Source organism: Paroedura picta, chromosome 3 (genome assembly GCF_049243985.1).
Source record: "Paroedura picta isolate Pp20150507F chromosome 3, Ppicta_v3.0, whole genome shotgun sequence".
Taxonomy (NCBI): Eukaryota; Metazoa; Chordata; class Lepidosauria; order Squamata; family Gekkonidae; genus Paroedura; species Paroedura picta.
Genome location: NC_135371.1, coordinates 137868590 through 137887439, shown reverse-complemented (window position 1 = coordinate 137887439; position 18850 = coordinate 137868590). Strand labels below are relative to the sequence as shown.

At 41.7% G+C, this 18850-nt stretch overlaps 1 protein-coding gene across 5 annotated transcripts in view; it reads right to left on the bottom strand.

Moving 5' to 3' along the window:
• RPTOR (regulatory associated protein of MTOR complex 1) overlaps positions 1-18850 on the bottom strand; it is a 520373-nt gene that overhangs the window by 220729 nt on the left and 280794 nt on the right. For all 5 annotated transcript variants that reach the window (XM_077328221.1, XM_077328217.1, XM_077328219.1 and 2 more), the window contains 2 exons: positions 8506-8606; positions 7404-7548 (listed from right to left, as the gene is read on the bottom strand). In XM_077328221.1, the coding sequence (XP_077184336.1) occupies positions 7404-7548; positions 8506-8606 (246 nt within the window). The remainder of the gene's footprint in view (positions 1-7403; positions 7549-8505; positions 8607-18850) is intronic.

Below are 18850 nucleotides of genomic sequence, written 5' to 3'. Positions count from 1 at the left end.
CAGCCATCTGAAAGAAATATTAGCATCTACAAGAATGGAAACTCATGACCTACAAAACACTGCAATCAGATATTTGTTTAGCCAGTTGGAAAATTAGCATCTTGAGCACAAACAGGATCATGTGTTTCTTTAAGCCATTTCTGTCCTGGCTTTCCAAAATCCTCAAGATAGTTTACAAGGTAAAATCACTATGTGTGAAACAGTCAGCGCAAAAAACGAAAGTACGATACAGAGAGAAGAGCAGTAGCATTTTTAAAATGGAATAATCAGCAATAAAGAAGTCCTCACCCAAACACCTGGGAGAATAGGAAGGCCTTAACTGTGATATTTTAAGTGTCACAAAGCATTCTGCGGTTTGGATTCCATCTCTGAAGAAACCCTGCCCTTTATCTCAAGTTTTCTAATATCAAAAGATGGGGCGCCAGAGCACAGTCTTTCAAGGCAGAACACAGAAACAATCACATGGGAACAAATGGCCCCTCAGACACCTTGGTTCCAAGCTATTTAGGACTTTGCTGATCAATATCAACACACAGAATTTTAGAGTTAGAAGGTGCCATTTAGGCCATCCAGTCTAACCCCCTGCTCAGTGGAGGATCAGCCTAAAACATCCAGGATAAGTATCTTTCCAGCCTCTGCTTGAAGACTGCCAGTGAGGGGGAGCTTAGCACCTCCTTAGGCAGTTGATTTCACTGCTGAACTACTCATACTGTGAAATTTCTAACCCCCTCCCTGTTATCTAGCCAATATTGTTCTCCACATAGTTTAAACCCATTACTATGGGTCGTAGTAATTAGCTGGCCATTTTCTGAAGTAATGGATTTTTTTGAACAGTTTGTGAAGCAGCCCTATGTATAGTACACTGCAGTAATCAAATCTGCATGTTACAGAGCATGGGCAAGAATATTATTTTTCAAGAGGAAGCAAAGCTGGCACATCAACCTAAACTGGCAGAACATGCCATAAAAAGTAGTTGCAATCCACATCAAAAGTTGTTCAAGTGAAAGTTTCAATGTCCTACAAAAATACTGATAACTTCTTCATAATATTTATTCCTTGTCTCTTTTTAGGTTTTTCAACTTAACAGCAAACATCAGCTGCAGCAAAAAGCAAGAAAATGCTTTTATACCTATGCTTCTTAAAGCTATTAAACTTCATGGGTTGTTTAGAAAAGCTAAATGTACTTACTTGACACAGTAATTAATGACATAGAAATTAATGTACCCTTTCATTGTTTATTGTACTGCTATGTAGCTGTTTTCCAATCTCCCCAGAAGAAACACCCACAAATAGGGAGTACCAAACTACCGTTGGGAGCTTCTGGACTTTCCCCTGGAAATTACTATGGGAGGATTATGGTCTTTGGTTCTCTTTACAAGTACTTGTCTTGAAAAAAGCTAAGTGTTATTGCACTGAATAGATGTTGTGGTTGTATTTTATTATGCCATTTGTTTGTAAACATTTATTGAGATTATAACAGAAATTTACTGTATCCTTTGAGCCTATACATTGGGTTAATTGTTTTCACATCACCGGGTGACAGCATTTAAAACAGGTTTTGCCATACAGAAAAGCTGATGGAGACTGAACTGTGACAGACCACAATAACTTTTCATTGTTCTTCAATTTAATGATCACATAGAATCATGAATTTATGAGGACAAAGTACAGTGATAGATTAATCTCAGTAATGCAGACTAGGTTTGCACCATCCAGATAAAAGTTTTTGCAGGTACTGATGTGACATTAAACAGCTGGCTGAACTGGCAGAACAACCTGGGATCTCTTGGTTATAATAATTACAAGTGGGTAGTCATGTTAGTCTGTAGTAGTAAAACAAAATTCCAATCCAGTGACAATTTGGAAATGAACAATTTTTTCCATGGATAAACTTTCATAAGCTAAATATTACTTTGTCAAAGAGGTTTATGCAACAGGGGATGGATGGAAGTCAATCTTTGATTGCCTGAAACCACTTCCTCTTCTCGAATGTACTGAAGTCATATCACCATGGGAGTAAAGCTTCCCCAACCTCCTCACCCCCCCTCAAAAAAAAACCCTCTATGGGGAAATAGAGAACTATACTAAACAGAAGAACTATACAAGAGTGAGCTTAACATCCCTGATGACCACAATGGGGTAGTTACTGACCTGGAGCCAGACATCCTGGAATGTGAAGTCAAATGGGCCTTAGGAAGTCTGAGCAACAATAAAGCTAGTGGTGGTGACAGCATTCCACTTGAACTATTCAAAATCTTAAAAGATGATGCAGTAAAAGTGCTACACTCAATATGCCAGCAAATTTGGAAAACTCAACAATGGCCACAGGATTGGAAAAGGTCAGTTTACATTCCAATCCCAAAGAAGGGCAATGCCAAAGAATGTTCAAACTACCGCACCATTGCACTCATTTCTCATGCTAGCAAAGTTATGCTCAAAATCCTACAAGCTAGGCTCCAGCAATATGTGGACCGAAAACATCCAGAAGTACAGGCAGGATTTCAAAGAGGCAGAGGAACTAGAGATCAAATTGCCAACATACGCTGGATCATGGAGAAAGCTAGGGAGTTCCAGAAGAACATCTACTTCTGCTTCATTGACTATGCTAAAGCCTTTGTTTGTGTGGAGCACAACAAATTGTGGCAAGTTCTTAAAGAGATGGGAATACCAGAGCATCTTATTTGTGTCTTGAGAAATTTATATGCAGGTCAAGAAGCAACAGTGAGAACTGAACATGGAATCACTGATTGGTTCAAAATTGAGAAAGGAATTCGGCAAGGCTATATACAGTTGCCTTGTCTATTTAGCTTGTATGCGGAGCACATCATGAGAAAGGCGGGATTAGAGGAGTCACAAATTGGGATCAAGACTGCAGGGAGAAATATCAACAACCTCAGATATGCAGATGATACCACTCTAATGGCAGAAAGTGAAGAGGAACTAAAGAGCCTGTTGATGCGGATGAAGGAGGAGAGTGCAAAAGTTGGCTTGAAACTCAACATCAAGAAAATGAAGATCATGGCATCCGGCCCTCTCAATTCCTGGCAAATAGATGGGGAAGAAATGGAGATAGTGACAGATTTTATTTTCCTGGGCTCCAAGATCACTGCAGATGGGGACTGCAGCAAAGAAATTAAAAGACGCTTGCTCCTGGGGAGGAAAGCTATGGCAAATCTAGACAGCATCCTAAAAAGCAGAGACATCACCCTGCCAACAAAAGTGTGTTTAGTCAAGGCTATGGTATTCCCAGTTGCAATGTATGGCTGCGAAAGTTGGACCATAAGGAAGGCCGAGTGTCAAAGAATTGAGGCTTTTGAACTCTGGTGCTGGAGAAGACTCTTGCGAGTCCCCTGGACTGCAAGGCGAACAAACCAGTCAGTCCTAGAGGAGATCAGGCCGGACTGCTCCTTAGAAGGCCAGATCCTGAAGATGAAACTCAAATACTTTGGCCACCTCATGAGAAGGAAGGACTCCCTGGAGAAGAGCCTAATGCTGGGAGCGATCGAGGGCAAAAGAAGAAGGGGACGACAGAGAATGAGGTGGCTGGATGGAGTCACTGAAGCAGTAGGTGCAAACTGAAATGGACTCCGGGGAATGGTAGAGGACAGGAAGGCCTGGAGGATCATTGTCCATGGGGTCGCGATGGGTCGGACACGACTTCGCACCTAACAACAATAACAACAAATGGGGAAATAAAGAGGGTCACGATGACAACTGACTGCTGAGTACACCAGAAGGAGCCCGCAGATCTTCCTTGCTGCCCCTGGCCTCAACCATAGACCTGGTGGAAGAGCTCCATTTTGCAAGCCCTGCAGAACACTGAAAGCTCCCGCAGAATGCTTCCACCACTGGGTCCAAATATATGTGATCAACAAATAATATCACACGTAGCAGAATATCAGCCATGCAGTAAGGCAGGGGTAGTCAAACTGCGGCCCTCCAGATGTCCATGGACCACAATTCCCAGAAGCCCCTGCCAGCGAATGCTGGCAGGGGCTTCTGGGAATTGTGGTCCATGGACATCTGGAGGGCCGCAGTTTGACTACCCCTGCAATAAGGAAAGCCATAGAGAGAGCCTTCAGAAACAATCCAGACATAACAATAAGAGAGGCAGACAGGGGCGTTGCTGTTGTCATCATGAATTGATCAGACTACATCCAGGAGGCTCAAAGACAACTCTTGAATACCACCTTTTACAAACAACTGGACTCAGACCCCAAACAGGAATACAAAAAAGAACTACACAAAGAAATTACTCCTGTGCATCTACCATTAATCACTAACCTTGACATTTTTATATCCCTTTTGTTTTTGTGAACGACAACTGAATCCAAAACCCAGATTTTGTTATTCTAGCAAGGAACTATCCTATTTTCATCATCATGATGCATATTTGTTGTGATACTGTTTACTCTCTCCTTATATCTGTACTCTTACGATTTTTGTTCAATTGTCTGAGAAAGTATGCATGTACACGAAAGCTCACACCTTGAATAAAACTTTTTTAGCCTTAAAAGTGCCTTTGGACTCACATTTTGTTCTGCTACTTCAGACCAACTCGGCTACCCACCTGAATATACATACATCAGTCAATGAGTAGGGGGAAGGGGGAGTGAAGGAAGAAAAAAAAACTCTTTAAAGACTTATCAGATCTCCAAAGAAAACAGATTAATGTGTTCTAAAATCTAAGCATCTGAGTAAATTACCTATTTATATTATAGCAGAGTCCAGGTATTTCTCATGGGAAAACAGCCAGTATTTTGGCAGTGCTCTCAAACTTTCAAAGCACAAGAAGCATGATTTGCTTTTTAAGGCTCCATATGAGCTTTACTGCTTAACTTGTTTCTATTTCACAGGACAAGAATCAGATTTGAAATTTCTCCATGAAAAGTCTGAGGCAGGGGAGACAAATAAGGGAAGTTTACATGCATGTGACCCACCACTTGTAATCTGAATTTTTGTTTTAACAAAAAGCACTCTAAGCAGCCAAGACTGAGCTTTTTGCAGCCTAGCGTTTTAGTATTTGCATTTTCCACATTGCTGTCAACCTGTCATGATCTACTACACATTGAATACTTGAATAATATAAAATCTACACATTGAGTAATATTCAGTATAACTTTCATTAAATCCTTGAGATAGTGCTGAGAAATCTAAACACTTGCTAAACACTTTATATGTCTTATGGTTCTCATCATATTTATTTCCAGTATGCTTTTGTTATTGATTGCCTGTTGCCTTCTGTGAATTATTGGTAAAAGATCACATAAGATACAATTGTAAATAACTTCCTTATTATATTCTCCAGCAACTAAATCTTTATGCAGGTTTTCACTTTAAATGACTGCTTAGGATGATTTGACAAAATAGACCTGATAGTTTGCTTTTAGGTTATTTTACAAATCTGCAAACTTGCATTTTTCCCCATTGTTCCAACTTCAGTCTTGAGAAAGATAACTTACAAATAACTTGTATAACTATGTTTTTTATGTCCAGAATAAATGCCATAAAATTGAAACAAAATTTGCAACAATTATTCTTTGGAATACTCAGAGGTGTCTAACATCACATCCTTAGAGAAAATTAATTAGATGGTTTAAGAAAGTCATGTGAGACTGATACAGCTGCATCTGTATAAGATAGCCACACTCTAAAATCCTTGAATCTCACAAATCTTGGTTGTGGTAATGTTTCTGAAAAGGCTTGGTAAGAATTTTAGAAATTACATTTTATCTTTAAATGGATTTTGTATTTAATGCCCTCTCATGGGTACAAACAATCCTTTTGTACTGTGCCACTTGTTTATTGCTTTTGCCTCCGCTACTAGTATTCCTTACCAGAGTTATATTTCATTCATTTAATCACTCATTTAAACAAGTTCTATTGAGAAATCTTATCAAGAGTTTTTTGGAAGTCCACATAAATCAAGTATGTTTCACTTCCTTTAATGAATGGCTTTAGTAACTTTTCAAACAAGACAAGTAAAATCACTACCACTGACACTGTGCGATCTTACACATACATGAGGCTCCTACTGATATTTCCAGTAAACAGACTTCTAGTATAAGAAATCTCTTTATTCAGGAACAAGCAAAGCAGAACTCCAATTCCTTGCTAAGACTAAAGCATGCCTACTCAAGCACCCCAGTTATCTTCTGCATTAAGCAACACAATCATAAAAGCTTTATGCAACCTTTGCAGTCTCTAAAAGCACAGCCTCTTTAACAATATGCAGCTGTTATTATTATTTTCTGACATGAAAGATGCTGGAACTGAAGACATCCTTCCTAAGTTTGCTCTGCTTTAAAAGCCTCCTCCTCAATGTCAGGTGAACAGCATTCAACTGTGTTGAAGAAAAAGTGCACATGTGTTGTGCGCAAAAATAATGTCCAAAACATTATACTGCCCTGAAAGGGATAGCACTGAAAGGACCCCAAACAGGAATACAAAAAAGAACTACACAACTCTTATTTTATTGTGCTACTTCAGACCAACACAGCTACTCATTGAATCTATCCAAAACAGCATAGTTCAGCACCTCTAGAAAGCAGATGTTGGAAATGGATATCCAGTAGGGGTGTGCCAACAAAAAAAGGGGATGGGGATTTTTCAGGTTTGGGTATACTGAACTTGAAAAATATTGGTATTTCACAATATCCCCAACATCCAATATCAATATTCGGGAATGTCAATTTTTTTCAGCTCTATTATAACCAATAGTCCCCATAGGCTATAATGGAGAATCAATCTGAGGGTATCTGGGACTCTGAGGGGGACTGCTTTTTTAGGTAGAAGCACCAAAAAATATAGCATAGCCTGATCTGTTTGGACACTTCTCTGTGAAAAGAGATGACCTGCAAGGTTTTGAAACATAATAGTGGAAAAGATGCTTGTCTCCTCTGATGGCTGTTTAATCTCCAACAAAAAACAAAGTAGAGACAGGAGCGGGAGCTGCCAAAGGATTTCGGGCCCTGGCAATTAGCCAGGAAATGGGGCTGTTCCTCCAATAGCATTCAGGGATCAATAGGAGGAGCTGACTTACTACAAATCCCAGCATTCTTCTCTTAAAGCAAAGAAAGCTAAGTTTCCCTTACAACTAAGTATTTTAGACAGCTTGCTATTGGGGCAGCACACCAGCTGCTGTTGCCTCCAATTAAAATCCTCCCCATTAAAAAAAAAAAGTTGGACCAGAAGGTACAATTCTATAATCCCCACAGAAGGTGCTAATTTGTTTACAATGGAGGGGGAGAAAGCAATTTAAACTTAAAATGGAATGTAGTTCCTTCAAATTTTAAATGCCACAAAGAACTGAAGAGGTTCAGGTAGAGACAACTTTGGAAGCTTCTGTGAGGCATGTCTGAAAAGCCTTTATAGTATGAGGAAAATTTCTGGTAGCAGCTTACCACATGGCATGCATGTAGGTTGGGGGTAGACGAGGACTGCTGACAGGCGTGCAGTTGTAAGACCGCATGATCCTTTCTGCCAATAAGAAGTTACGAAAGAGGCTTGCCACAAGTAAGTCTTGCCGGAAGAGTTTTTGGAAAAGGTCTGCAAAAAAAAGAAAAGAAAAAGGGGGACATGTGAGATGGCATGTATAAAGAGAAGGGAAGTGATAAAAACAATGTTAAAACAAGAGGTCTGAATATGTAACTATTCTCTGGCAAGTAGGACTGCTGAGAAGGGAGGAATAAAGGAGCTGTAATCATTCTGACAACTCAAAGGGGTAGGCAAATTATGACATTTGTTTATGCTATGATGCTTGGGATGGGTCTTGGTTAAGGTGACCAAATTGTTCCACTTTTAGAGGGACATCTGGGGGTACCTGGCTAATTGTACTTATGTTGAAATTAAAAAATATATATTACAATACTATTTTTGCGTTCTATGCGTTCTACGAAACTTTTTGTTGCTCCATATGGACCAAATTTTTAATCAAGACCCCCCCCCCCGGTCAATGGTGTCCCGCTTTACCGATGTTAAAATATGATCACCTTAGTCTTGGTAGCAGTGAACAGGTTAGAGGGAGTCTTGGGGCCCATAGGGATCTTTAGCAGCCCAGCTGGCAAAAGTTATTATTGCAACAATTATATTCAACAATCTGAACATGCATTTTAAACATGCTAAAAATAACTTAGTATATAAACCTAGGCATCGGTATTAAACTTTTGCATGGATTCCACTGTTACAAAATTATAATAATGCTCTCTAATCAGCTCAGTTTGAAATCCACTGCCAAGTGGAAGCTCCTTTAATTCTAAGGTTTGAGCATCAAAGTTCATTAGCAAATACCAATGGAGACCAAAGTATGCAAATAGCAGAGGAAGTGGATATAATAGAGGACTTAGATATGGGGAAACCCTATTTTCTCTATTTAGAAAGATTCATTTTTTCTTTGAGGATTCTCATTACTTCCTATTCTCTCTGTCTCTCTCTGAGTTTCAAATTCCTGCCCCCTCTATTATTGTCAACATATATACACAGTTAGTTATTCTGCCAAAGTCATACCTCTGGGCAGGACATTCCATGCAATTGTGTCTGTGATGGCTGTAAAGATCCAATTCAGTTCTCCCAGAGGCGTTCTCCTGTCATTTAGCCTTCCAGGAATTCTATAAAAAGTAATGCAATTTTAGTGTTAAAAAGACACAGGCTACATCTATAGCAATGGCCATAAAACTACCATGGTATTATTGCTATTTAGAAGAGCAGCCACTATATCCGTATGTTCCAAATGTACAATGTGCATTGCCTTGGCGTGCCTGACTAATGCAAATTTCACAATGGCAATTTATCCCATGTACAGTCCCCATTCCCAGACTGTAGCGTCTGCCATCTCAATTACTCACTGGATTCCAAATGCTTAAATTACAGGCACCACTGAGGAAATAAAATGCTAGATAGCAACAAAGGTTCTTGCATAGTTTGGAATAAATGGTAATAAGCTAACTGGGGAATACTTTTACAATCTGTTTTTCTAATTATTCAGAAATGATGACTTGTACATTAAATCATTGAATTAATTGTCTAACCCCCTCCCAAGAAAAGGCAGCTAGGAAAGTCATGGAAAATATAAGCAAACATAGTTCTACAGGACATCATTTTTGTAATCACTCTACTTCCCATAAAGCAAACATTCTATGAATCTGACATCATAATACCAAAAAAGGGAATAAAGTAGCAATTATATTACAAAGCTTCTAAGCTGTAACAGCACCACAGCGTAAAGATCCATTAACATTTTAGCTTGCCCTTCCCCCAATAAATGCAGAGCAATGTCCATGCATCTTTCCTTCCCTACAGTAAACAACTAAATGTTGCTTCTTCTTGCATTGTAACCAACAGGAGGCACCAAGATGGCTAGGTCTAAGTTGAGTGGCCACTGCAGGTGAAATCTTTATAACCACAGGATTTCAAATTGGAAAGTATCAGATCATTTGAAAACACTAATGAAAATACTAATGAACATCCATTTTCCCCCAAATGTGTAAATCTTCTAAATACACAGAATCCACAGGGATTCTCTGTGAAGGAGACATTGTGTTCATTAAGAATATTAGATTCATTAGGCAGGAACATTTCCCTCCTGCAATTTTCAAAATGCAAAACAACTCCTTCAAAAGGTTCTCATTAAAATTTCAAATGTAACATTCTTATAAGAAACCCTGAAAAGCCATAAATCATGTTGGAGCACAAAAGTTGAAGACTGGTAAGTAAACCCAATTTAAAAAAAAATCAGACATGATTAGTAGTGCTCAGACACTGATTTAGGATTAGCTTTCAGAACCAAGATAGTTTAGTAAAGGTGAATATATTTTGACCAGGAATTTCAGTGGATTATTATTATTATTAATATTTGTGTTAATTTTTAGTACAGTAGTTTTAGTTGTGTTTTATCTAAATACTAGTAGAAAAGCTCGCTGAAGTGTGCAATGCAGTGGGTGCTAGCAGGGATGGTTGTTGGGGAGGTTGGGGGAGGCAGTGCGGGATTGGGGATGGAGTGGCCTCAGTCCCAGGTTTTTAAGCTTGCGTCGGAGAAAGTAACGGGGCAGTTGCGGGGCTGTGGGGGGTGGATCTGTGTCTCGCGGGGGCGGCGGGCAAGCGGCATACCTTCGGGCCTGGCGTTTGTGCAGTGGGACAGCTTGGAAGACAGGATGGTGCATACTTCGGATTAGTGGTGGTAGTGTCAGCGGCTTAGGGGGGGTTGGGCAAGGCAGTGGGCGGGTGGAGCAGGCTCCATCCTGCGGTTGTCGCCGTGCGTTGGGGAAGGTTGTGGGGCAGTCATGGAGCTATGGGGGGTGTATCTGTCTCACGGTGGTGGTGGTGGCGGCGGTGGGCAGATGGTGTAACTCCTGGTCCGGGGGCTGTGTACCAGGGGGGCTTGGAAGGCAAGGTGGCGCATAGTGGTGGCGATGGGCTCATGGGGGGAGTTGGGGGAAGTGGTAGATGGTTGGAGCGGCCTTCAACCCACAGTTGTTGGCTTGCTTAGGGGAAGGTAATGAGGCAGTCAGGGGGGGGTATATCTCTGTCTTGCAGGGACAGTGGCATCAGGCAGGCGATGTACCTCCTGGTCTGGTGGGTGTGCGGTGGGGTGGCTTGGAATACAGGGTGGTGCATATTGTGGATTGGTGACAGTGGTCTCAGTGTTTGTTGGGAGGGATGGCGACAGGCCTGCCATTTATAAAGGGGCATTGGAGGCAGCCTCCGGTGCGGGCTTGGTGGCGCGGCCACCTGTGGCCCCTCCTGTCCTCTGGCACTGCTGGCCAAGGGGAGTGGCAGGCCGGCAGAGAAGCATCGCACTTGGCAGACATGGTTGTATGTGGGCTGGCTGTCAGACAGGCGAATGGGCAGCCAGGGTGGGCATTAGCTTTATGGGCTGGCACCCTGATTTGGCCAGAATCCAGTCCAGGCAGTTTTCATGGGGCTGGACACGCTCCACCCACAGGCCCATTTCAGAAATATATAAGGGAACCATGGGTAAGGATATTGCTAGGACAAGTGTAATCCACCCAAATGCATGCTTTGAAAGATGGGCTACTAAATTTTAAAACAAACTACTATTTAAAAAAACTGATTTTAACTGCAATGCTATTTGCACTGAAGGGAGATGATCAACTACTAATATTGTTAATTGAATGACTCTTCTTTGCATATGTAACACAGTTCAGTTGGAACAACAGTGGAAGAGGAGGAAGTATAGTCAAGCAGAGTCCTTCCAAAGCCCCTATGCTATTTCCTTGTTCAATTCCATCTAAATTCCTTAGATTCTTGTTTGAAGTGCCTTGCTGTATATCTAATGCCATATTAGGTTGGAAGCAGGACTAGTATTACTAGTTTAGACTATAGTCACGGACTCCCCAATATCTGTTTGAAAATACAAAAACCTTTGGGTGTGGTTGATATTACTTGACAGAAAATACTGAAAGCTTGATTTATACTGAGAATTTCTTTACCTGAAACCAAGAAAACACTTATGTTGAGTCACTGAGGAAGAAAATATGGAAAAGGTGATTACCTAGGAACCAGTTTTGACTCGTACTTTGAATAAATTGATTAATTACATCGTTAGTTTCTTCTCTGCTGAATTTTGGACTGGTGGATCTTTCTTTACTGCAATTTTTCTTACTTAGGTTGGAAGCAGGACTAGTATCACTAGAAACACATGCCTGGATTCAGGTATTATATTTAAATATTTATATATTAAATTTATATATTAAATTTATATATTAAATATTATATATTAAATATTATATTTAAATATGGCTTTAAAAAAGCTTCCTTCCCTCTGGCTTATCCCCCCTCCCCCCATTTTCTCAGATACTTACCAATTCAGATGGATGAGAAAGATTGAGGACAAACTCCATCAACCTGGCCTCTCTAACACTGCGTTAATACATTTAGGGTATCAACAAGCCAGGAAAACTGTTAGACAAAGGTTATGGGATATCACTCTTCAAAATGATAGAGCATGAACACATTCTACTCCTCTAGCAAGGAATAGTGATAAAGAAATTTCCCATTAAGGTATTTATATAGAGTACCCTATACATCATAAAGCATTTACCTAGCTCGGTTCAGTGCCCGACCAACTGCTCTGATAGAAGGGAGTTATGCACATATTTCTTATGCTTTTCATTTATGTCCATGTCAGTTGCAAATGGTAGAATCCATTGATCATGTGCTCCTATATTGCCAGTTTTACCAGTACATGTGTATCCAATATATTTTTCCAATCTTGTCCAAATGCCCAGGCAGAACAAACCACTTTTATACTTGTCAATGTAGCAAAATATTGTGCAGTGGCATGTTCAAAAAGGCAGAAGAAACTGACTGATTCCTGATCATATTACTGTTGTGTTTGTGTGTGTGTGTGTGTATTTATATTTATACATGATATTAATACTTTTATCATTTGCTGTGAGAATGACAACTGTGTATTTTGTTAAGGCTGTGTTTGTATGCTAATCTTGGATTGTAATAAAGCACTTGATTGATATTTGCTTGTTTCATTTTTTAAAGAAAGAGAAAAGTGACACTAAAGAATTCTGAGCACAGCAGCTTACCATGTAACAATCTCTAGCCCAAACTGTTCACATCCCTGGAGGCTAAACGGAAATTGCACTAGCAGAGATTCACAAAGTTGAGCATACGAGAGTAAGAAATCAATTCAAGATCTTTGCAAATACTGGAAAGTTTACCCAGTGACCCTCTCTCCTGTGAAGTAGAACTGAAATTAGCTCAACATAAATTTAGCAGTTGATAAAGCACCCAATGATTCTGCAATTCGTTCATTGGAGACTAAAGAAGCCATATTGCACAGTATTGTAAATGCTTAATAGATCGTGCATTCTCTGCAACTCACTTCTGTATATCAAAGGTGCACATACAAACTTATCTGGTAACATCACTAGATGGCAAATAACTAACAGCAATCCATTTCTACTAGTTGAGAAAACTAATCAGTATCATAAGTTTTCTGATCTTTTGCTTTAAAGTGTTGTCACATATTGGATTCAGTGAGGATTTAGACTGGATGCTACATTGTGATATATTTGCTGTGTACCTAACTCTGCCCTGCCAGGCTCCACCCCTCGTATTTCCAGGCATTTTTTAAACTGGAGTTGGCAATTCTACGTGTGCTACAGTAGCAAGAACACATCCCCCCAGCTCTCTGCCACCTAGAGGTCTCTATGTGCAAAAGATGCTTCTCTCCATCCCGGATATTGAGCAGGAAGGAACTTCACCCAAATGCAGCACAGCCAGATTACACAGTGACATGTTGTTGCCAACCTCCAGGTGGGACTGGGAGATCTCCTGGAATTACAGGTGTGTTCCAGGACAGTGGTCCCCAACCACCAGGTCGCGGCTCCCTCTCCCTGCCCCCCCCTCGCAGTGAGAAACTTCCTAGGACGCAAGCAAAGCGGACGCCAAAGCGGCCGATTAGCTTGCGGTCCGACAAGCTTCTTTTTGCGGAAGGGGGGGAGGGAAGCGTGGCCGCCGGTGCAAACGCGCATGAACCAGTCTGGAAACAAAGCATAGTTTGTGGTTTAAAGTTTTGTGATGCTGCCTGACCTGCAACACCCCCCCAAACCTCCATATTTCAGGTTTGTGCCCACCTCTACCACTGATGCCATCCACTCTCTTCAGATTTTTGCCAAAACATCCAGCTTATAGCCCTGTCCTGTAACTTGTACATGTGTATGTGTGTGTGTGTGTGCAGACCTCATTCAGAATTTACTCTGTGATGTTGAGCTGGCTCAGAGCTAACACAATATGGCACCCTTCCAGAAAATACCTCTCTTGAGAAAGACTCAGGGATCAGTTGCAATAAAAGTCTGGGAAATGTGCATTTGGCTTGGTTAAGATGTGTAAATGGGGAGGTAACAACATAAATTTACCTCATTACAATAATATGCACTACAATGGATCTTTCTGGAATGTAATAAAAGGCAGATGGGAGTCTATCCTGGAGCTCTGAAGCGTATAGTGGCACAACCAAGTACTTTGCTGTCTGACATAAATCTCTTGCAGTATTACAGCACAGGAATGCCTTGTACTATTACAGCACAGGAATCTGAATGGCCCAATGAAGCATCACACAGAGATGCTCTTAGAGTTTAATTTCTGTTAAATCTCATTGTTTGCCAAACTCTTGAAAATGCCCCTGTCCCTAACAATTATAGCTTGGGGTAGGGGTTTAAACATGGCAAGCAATGTAGTTCCTCCTGTTCAGGAACATGAAATATTTCAGGAGAGAACACAAACACACACACACACACACAAAATAAATGAAAACAAAATTCTATTCAGTTCACAGCAAATGAGCAAAAGTTATTCTGTCACTTAAATAACAAAGTCATTTAAGCTGATTCAATGTCTGTCACAAAACTCACCCTAAATGATCTCTTATGAAAGCAGCATATGGTAATCAAATTTCATGTGTCCTTCACATTTTTAAAGCCTCCAAAAGATGATTAAATGGCTAAAGGTGCTTAGTCTGCCCAATCATTATTGAAGTGCTACATTATGTTTGAAATTGTCTGAAAGTACAAAGATACATATTTGTAAGAATGGTAATGATCATCTGACTTCAGGAGAATATCTGTGAACCGTATTTTGGTCCCCAACGCATTACATGGACACAAGTCCTCTTGATCAGGGGTAGTCAACCTGTGGTCCTCCAGATGTTCATGGACTACAATTCCCATGAGCCCCTTGTCAGTGTTTGCTGGGAAGGGGCTCATGGGAATTGTAGTCCATGAACATCTGGAGGACCACAGGTTGACTACCCCTGCTCTTGATGACAATTAAATTATATCCCTCATAACTAATAACAGACCCTACTCATAACAATTAGGATTTGAATGGTAGACTAATTTTTCAATGTTTGGGGATAATGTTTTTTTCTGTTGGGTGCGGTGCACTGAAAAAACAGCTGAAAAAAACAGAAAACAATCCATCACTACCATTCACCACAATATCAAAAGATGTCCTTACACCTGAAAAGTATTAAAGAGGGTTTTCTCAGCCAGGGTTTTATGAAACCCTGGGGGTTCTTGATGGCCCTAGAAGCATTTCCCAAATGGGTGGGAATTAATTAACTTTGTATACATTTTTAAAATTTGTTAAACATCTATTGGGTGATATGACTATATATGGTCATGTTGATCCCTGCAAAATGGACAGTGATGAGTCTGAAGGTGGTGGGAAGGTGAGGGGCCACAGGTAGGCATGTATACAGCTATGCTTCCCAATCCTATTTTGCACAATGGCATTTCTCGAAGCCTGAGGAATATTTCAGGGGCTTCTCAATGGAAAAAAGTTGAGAAAGGCTGTATTAAAGGATCGGAATATACCACACAAAGATCAAGAGAAAAACAACTGTCAGGCTGCAAAATGCATAAATCTATTAATTGCCACTGAAATTTTCACAATACAATATGCTAATTCAGACGGGGTGTCAAAAATGGAGATTTTTATCATTAAGTAGATTCTGGCTTTATCAAACCCCCACCTGAGAATTAACAAGTTATTATTAAGGGACAGCCTTTGTAGTCAGGGGTGTAAAAACTTACAAACGTGAAGCACAAAAGCTAACTACCTGTTCACAATATCGACATCATCTCAATGTTCATTTTTATGTGTTAAAAAAAATCACTGTGGGCCTTTTGTCTCCCCTTCCTATGTATTCATTTTCTCTTCTCAGTGGGCTTTCTACTCTATCACCTGCCCCAATTGCAGGTGTTCCCAGTCATAGCAGCACAAGGCTCCTCCTCTCTCAGTCTTTGGGTGGCAGGCCTGGCAGCTTCTCAGAGCCACAGCAAGCCAGGAAAGACAGTGTTGTGTATGTGAATCCACACAGGGTTGAGCTTGAGGTCCGACGCAGGATTCTGACAACCCCTCAAAGAAACCAATGTGCTTCAAGCCTCCCAACCATGGGAGCCAATCCATTTACACTAACCAAGCGCCCCTGAGCCTATCTCAGTCGCAGGAGATTCTTTTGTTGTATATATGTATATAAGTTGGCCTTTGTTCTTGGGGGGGGGGGTAGAATTGTAGCTGTTGCTTCAACATGCGGTCACCACTGAGATCAATAACGATCTCTTTGTTTGCCTAACCATATGGTGCTCATCTTTGTGAATGCACATTTAATGCTGGTGACGAAGGTGGGATAGCGACGCTAGCAAGCTAGTAGGCAAGTTATAACAGAAATCACAATGAATGCAGAGACCCCCACCATCTGAGGGGGAGCCAGCCACCACATCACAGCCCTGACGTCCATGGAGGAACAAAGCCGCCATGCATGCCTACAGCCCAAGGAAGGAGGAAGCCGTTGAATTCACTGGTGCGGAGCCCAGCCGTCTGAGGGGGATGATAGGCAAGCTGAATCACTACAGCCCTGCCACCCAGGAGGTACAAACCGCTGCTGAATCACTTGAGTCCAGTGGTACCCGACCTCCAGAGAAGGGACCAAACAATTGCCGAACGTGCTGTTGGAGAGCAGACTCAGCTGAATGAATGCAAAGGTTACCTGTGGTCAGCTTGAACAATTCGATCTCAGCCATCCAAACTGTTGACATTCCTATGAGAAGCGGTTACGCCATTTCCTCATAGCCAACGGCATCACTGATGGAGTGAGGAAATGGCTGGTGTTCCTAAGCTTGTGCAGACCCCCCTGACTACGAGCTAGAACAAGATCTCTTCGCTCCAGATGACGTAGACACAGCCAACCTGAATGAGATCCTCCGGCACCTCCAGGAGCATTGCAATCCACAGCTAGGGGAGATTGCCTGCCACCAAATATTCTTCAAACGAGCGCAGCAGGAGGGAGAGTTCATTGCTGATTACACGGCCACCCTCTGCAACCTCGCTCAAGACTGCCACTTATCTAATCTTGAGTTGGCACTCAGAGATCGATTTGTTTGCACTCTCTGGGACAAGACCACCCAGCGCCGGCTTTTCGGGAAGAAGGGGCTGACCTTCAAGGACTCGCTGAAGATGCTGCCAATACCAAAGCAGCCACTCACAGTGACATTCTCTGTCATTTGTAGTGTGACTCTCAGGCACCTTTGCCCAAATGGAGGCCCCCTCTCCATCCCTTGGACTACATAATTAAGGATTAACAGGGGGACTCATGCCTATAAGGGGAGTGGGGGATTTTCATGTTTGTTTCCAGAACTTTTCAGGTCACTTGCCACTTGTTATTGCCGAGGGGAAACACACTAGTCTCCTTGGCCTGGACTGGGTTGAGCCACTTGTGATCATCATCAGCGGGATCCATCGACTTCAGACCACATCCTTAGAGGATATCTGCAGCCTGTTCCCAGCCATTTTCAATTACTTTCTTGGCCGCTACACTGGCCTGCCAATTTCCTTGGCTTTTGATACTCAGTTGGCGTCCATCCGCTTCAAAGCCAGGAAAGTTCCCTTTGCGTTGAAGCCTCACATCGAGGCACAGCTGGACAAGCTTCTGGCTCAGGACATTCTTGAGCCAGTGCCAAACGCATGTTGGGAGACCCCAATAGTCACCCCCATTAAACATAATGGGGGTCTGCATCTGCATGGACTATAAGTACACACTTAACAAGGTGCTGCAACAACAATCATATCCTGTGCCAGTTATCAGCCATCTAGAGGCATCTTTGGCAGGGGCTAAAGTCTTAGCCAAAATTGACCTGGCTGAAGCTTATCAGCAACTGCCAGTTGATGATGCCGTAGTTGAGGCCCAAATAACTGTCACCCATCGGGGGACACTTCGATTTGCCATCAGCATGGCTCTGGGAATCTTCTATAATATGATGCAAGACCTCCTCAAGGGAATTCCACAGGTGGTTCCCTATTTTGATGATGTGTTACTGATGGGAAGTACAGTCCCCGAACTCACTGACCACCTCCAAGAGGTCCTGCACCATTTCTGCGCAGCCAGGTTGAAAGTGAAGCAAGAAAAATGTCATCTCAGTGTCCTGTTGGTAGATTTCCTCAGGTTGCTTATTGATCCCATGGGGGTCTACCTGACTACAGAGAAGGTAAAGGCCACCTAAAGTCTGCCGACGACGGCCTCTAAACATGACCTTCAAGCCTTCCTGGGCCTTCTGAACTTCTACCACTCATTCTTGCACAATAAGGCTGCTGTTGTGGAGCCCCAACATCAGCTCCTCAACAAGAAGACCCTCCTGGGTCTGGGGGCCTATACAGCAATCTGCCTTTAAGGTGGTTAAGCATGTTATCACTTCTAACAGCATGCTGGCACACTTTGATGGACTCAGCCAGTTGTATTGGCATTACTTTTTGGGCTCCCTTTTTATTATTTTGCCCTCCATATAAACACTATACATTTAAAAAATCAATTTCATGCACTTGATGAGAAGCCCATAAAAGCTTTTAAGATGTCACAAGATTCCTTTTTTTTTTGCTTTCACTGTCCCACACTATTACCCCACCCTGGAATATGTCCGAATAGGTGAGGTACGGGCACCGCCCACAGTTGTAACTATCACACCAGCACTATAATCTAGCAATATTAAGAGAACAATGAGAGCCCTGAAGTAGTGGAGCTGGTGGCAGCTAAATATGTCTGCTTCTTTTTAAAAAATGATAGTTAATGAGGCCATGTAAAACAATGGCTTCATTATACTTCAGTCTAATGCTGCAGTATTTTGTCAACTTTGTTGACAAACATGTAATGTAATGCCAAACTGTAATGAAGCCACTGATCTATGGAGCGTTAGATATTACTTGAATTGATTCAGGCGTATTCTGCTGCCACTAGCGCCATTACTTCTTGGTCATCAATGTTCTTTTTATATTGTCAGGTTACAATGCTTGGGTGAAAGAGAAAAACCTCCACTGACACAGC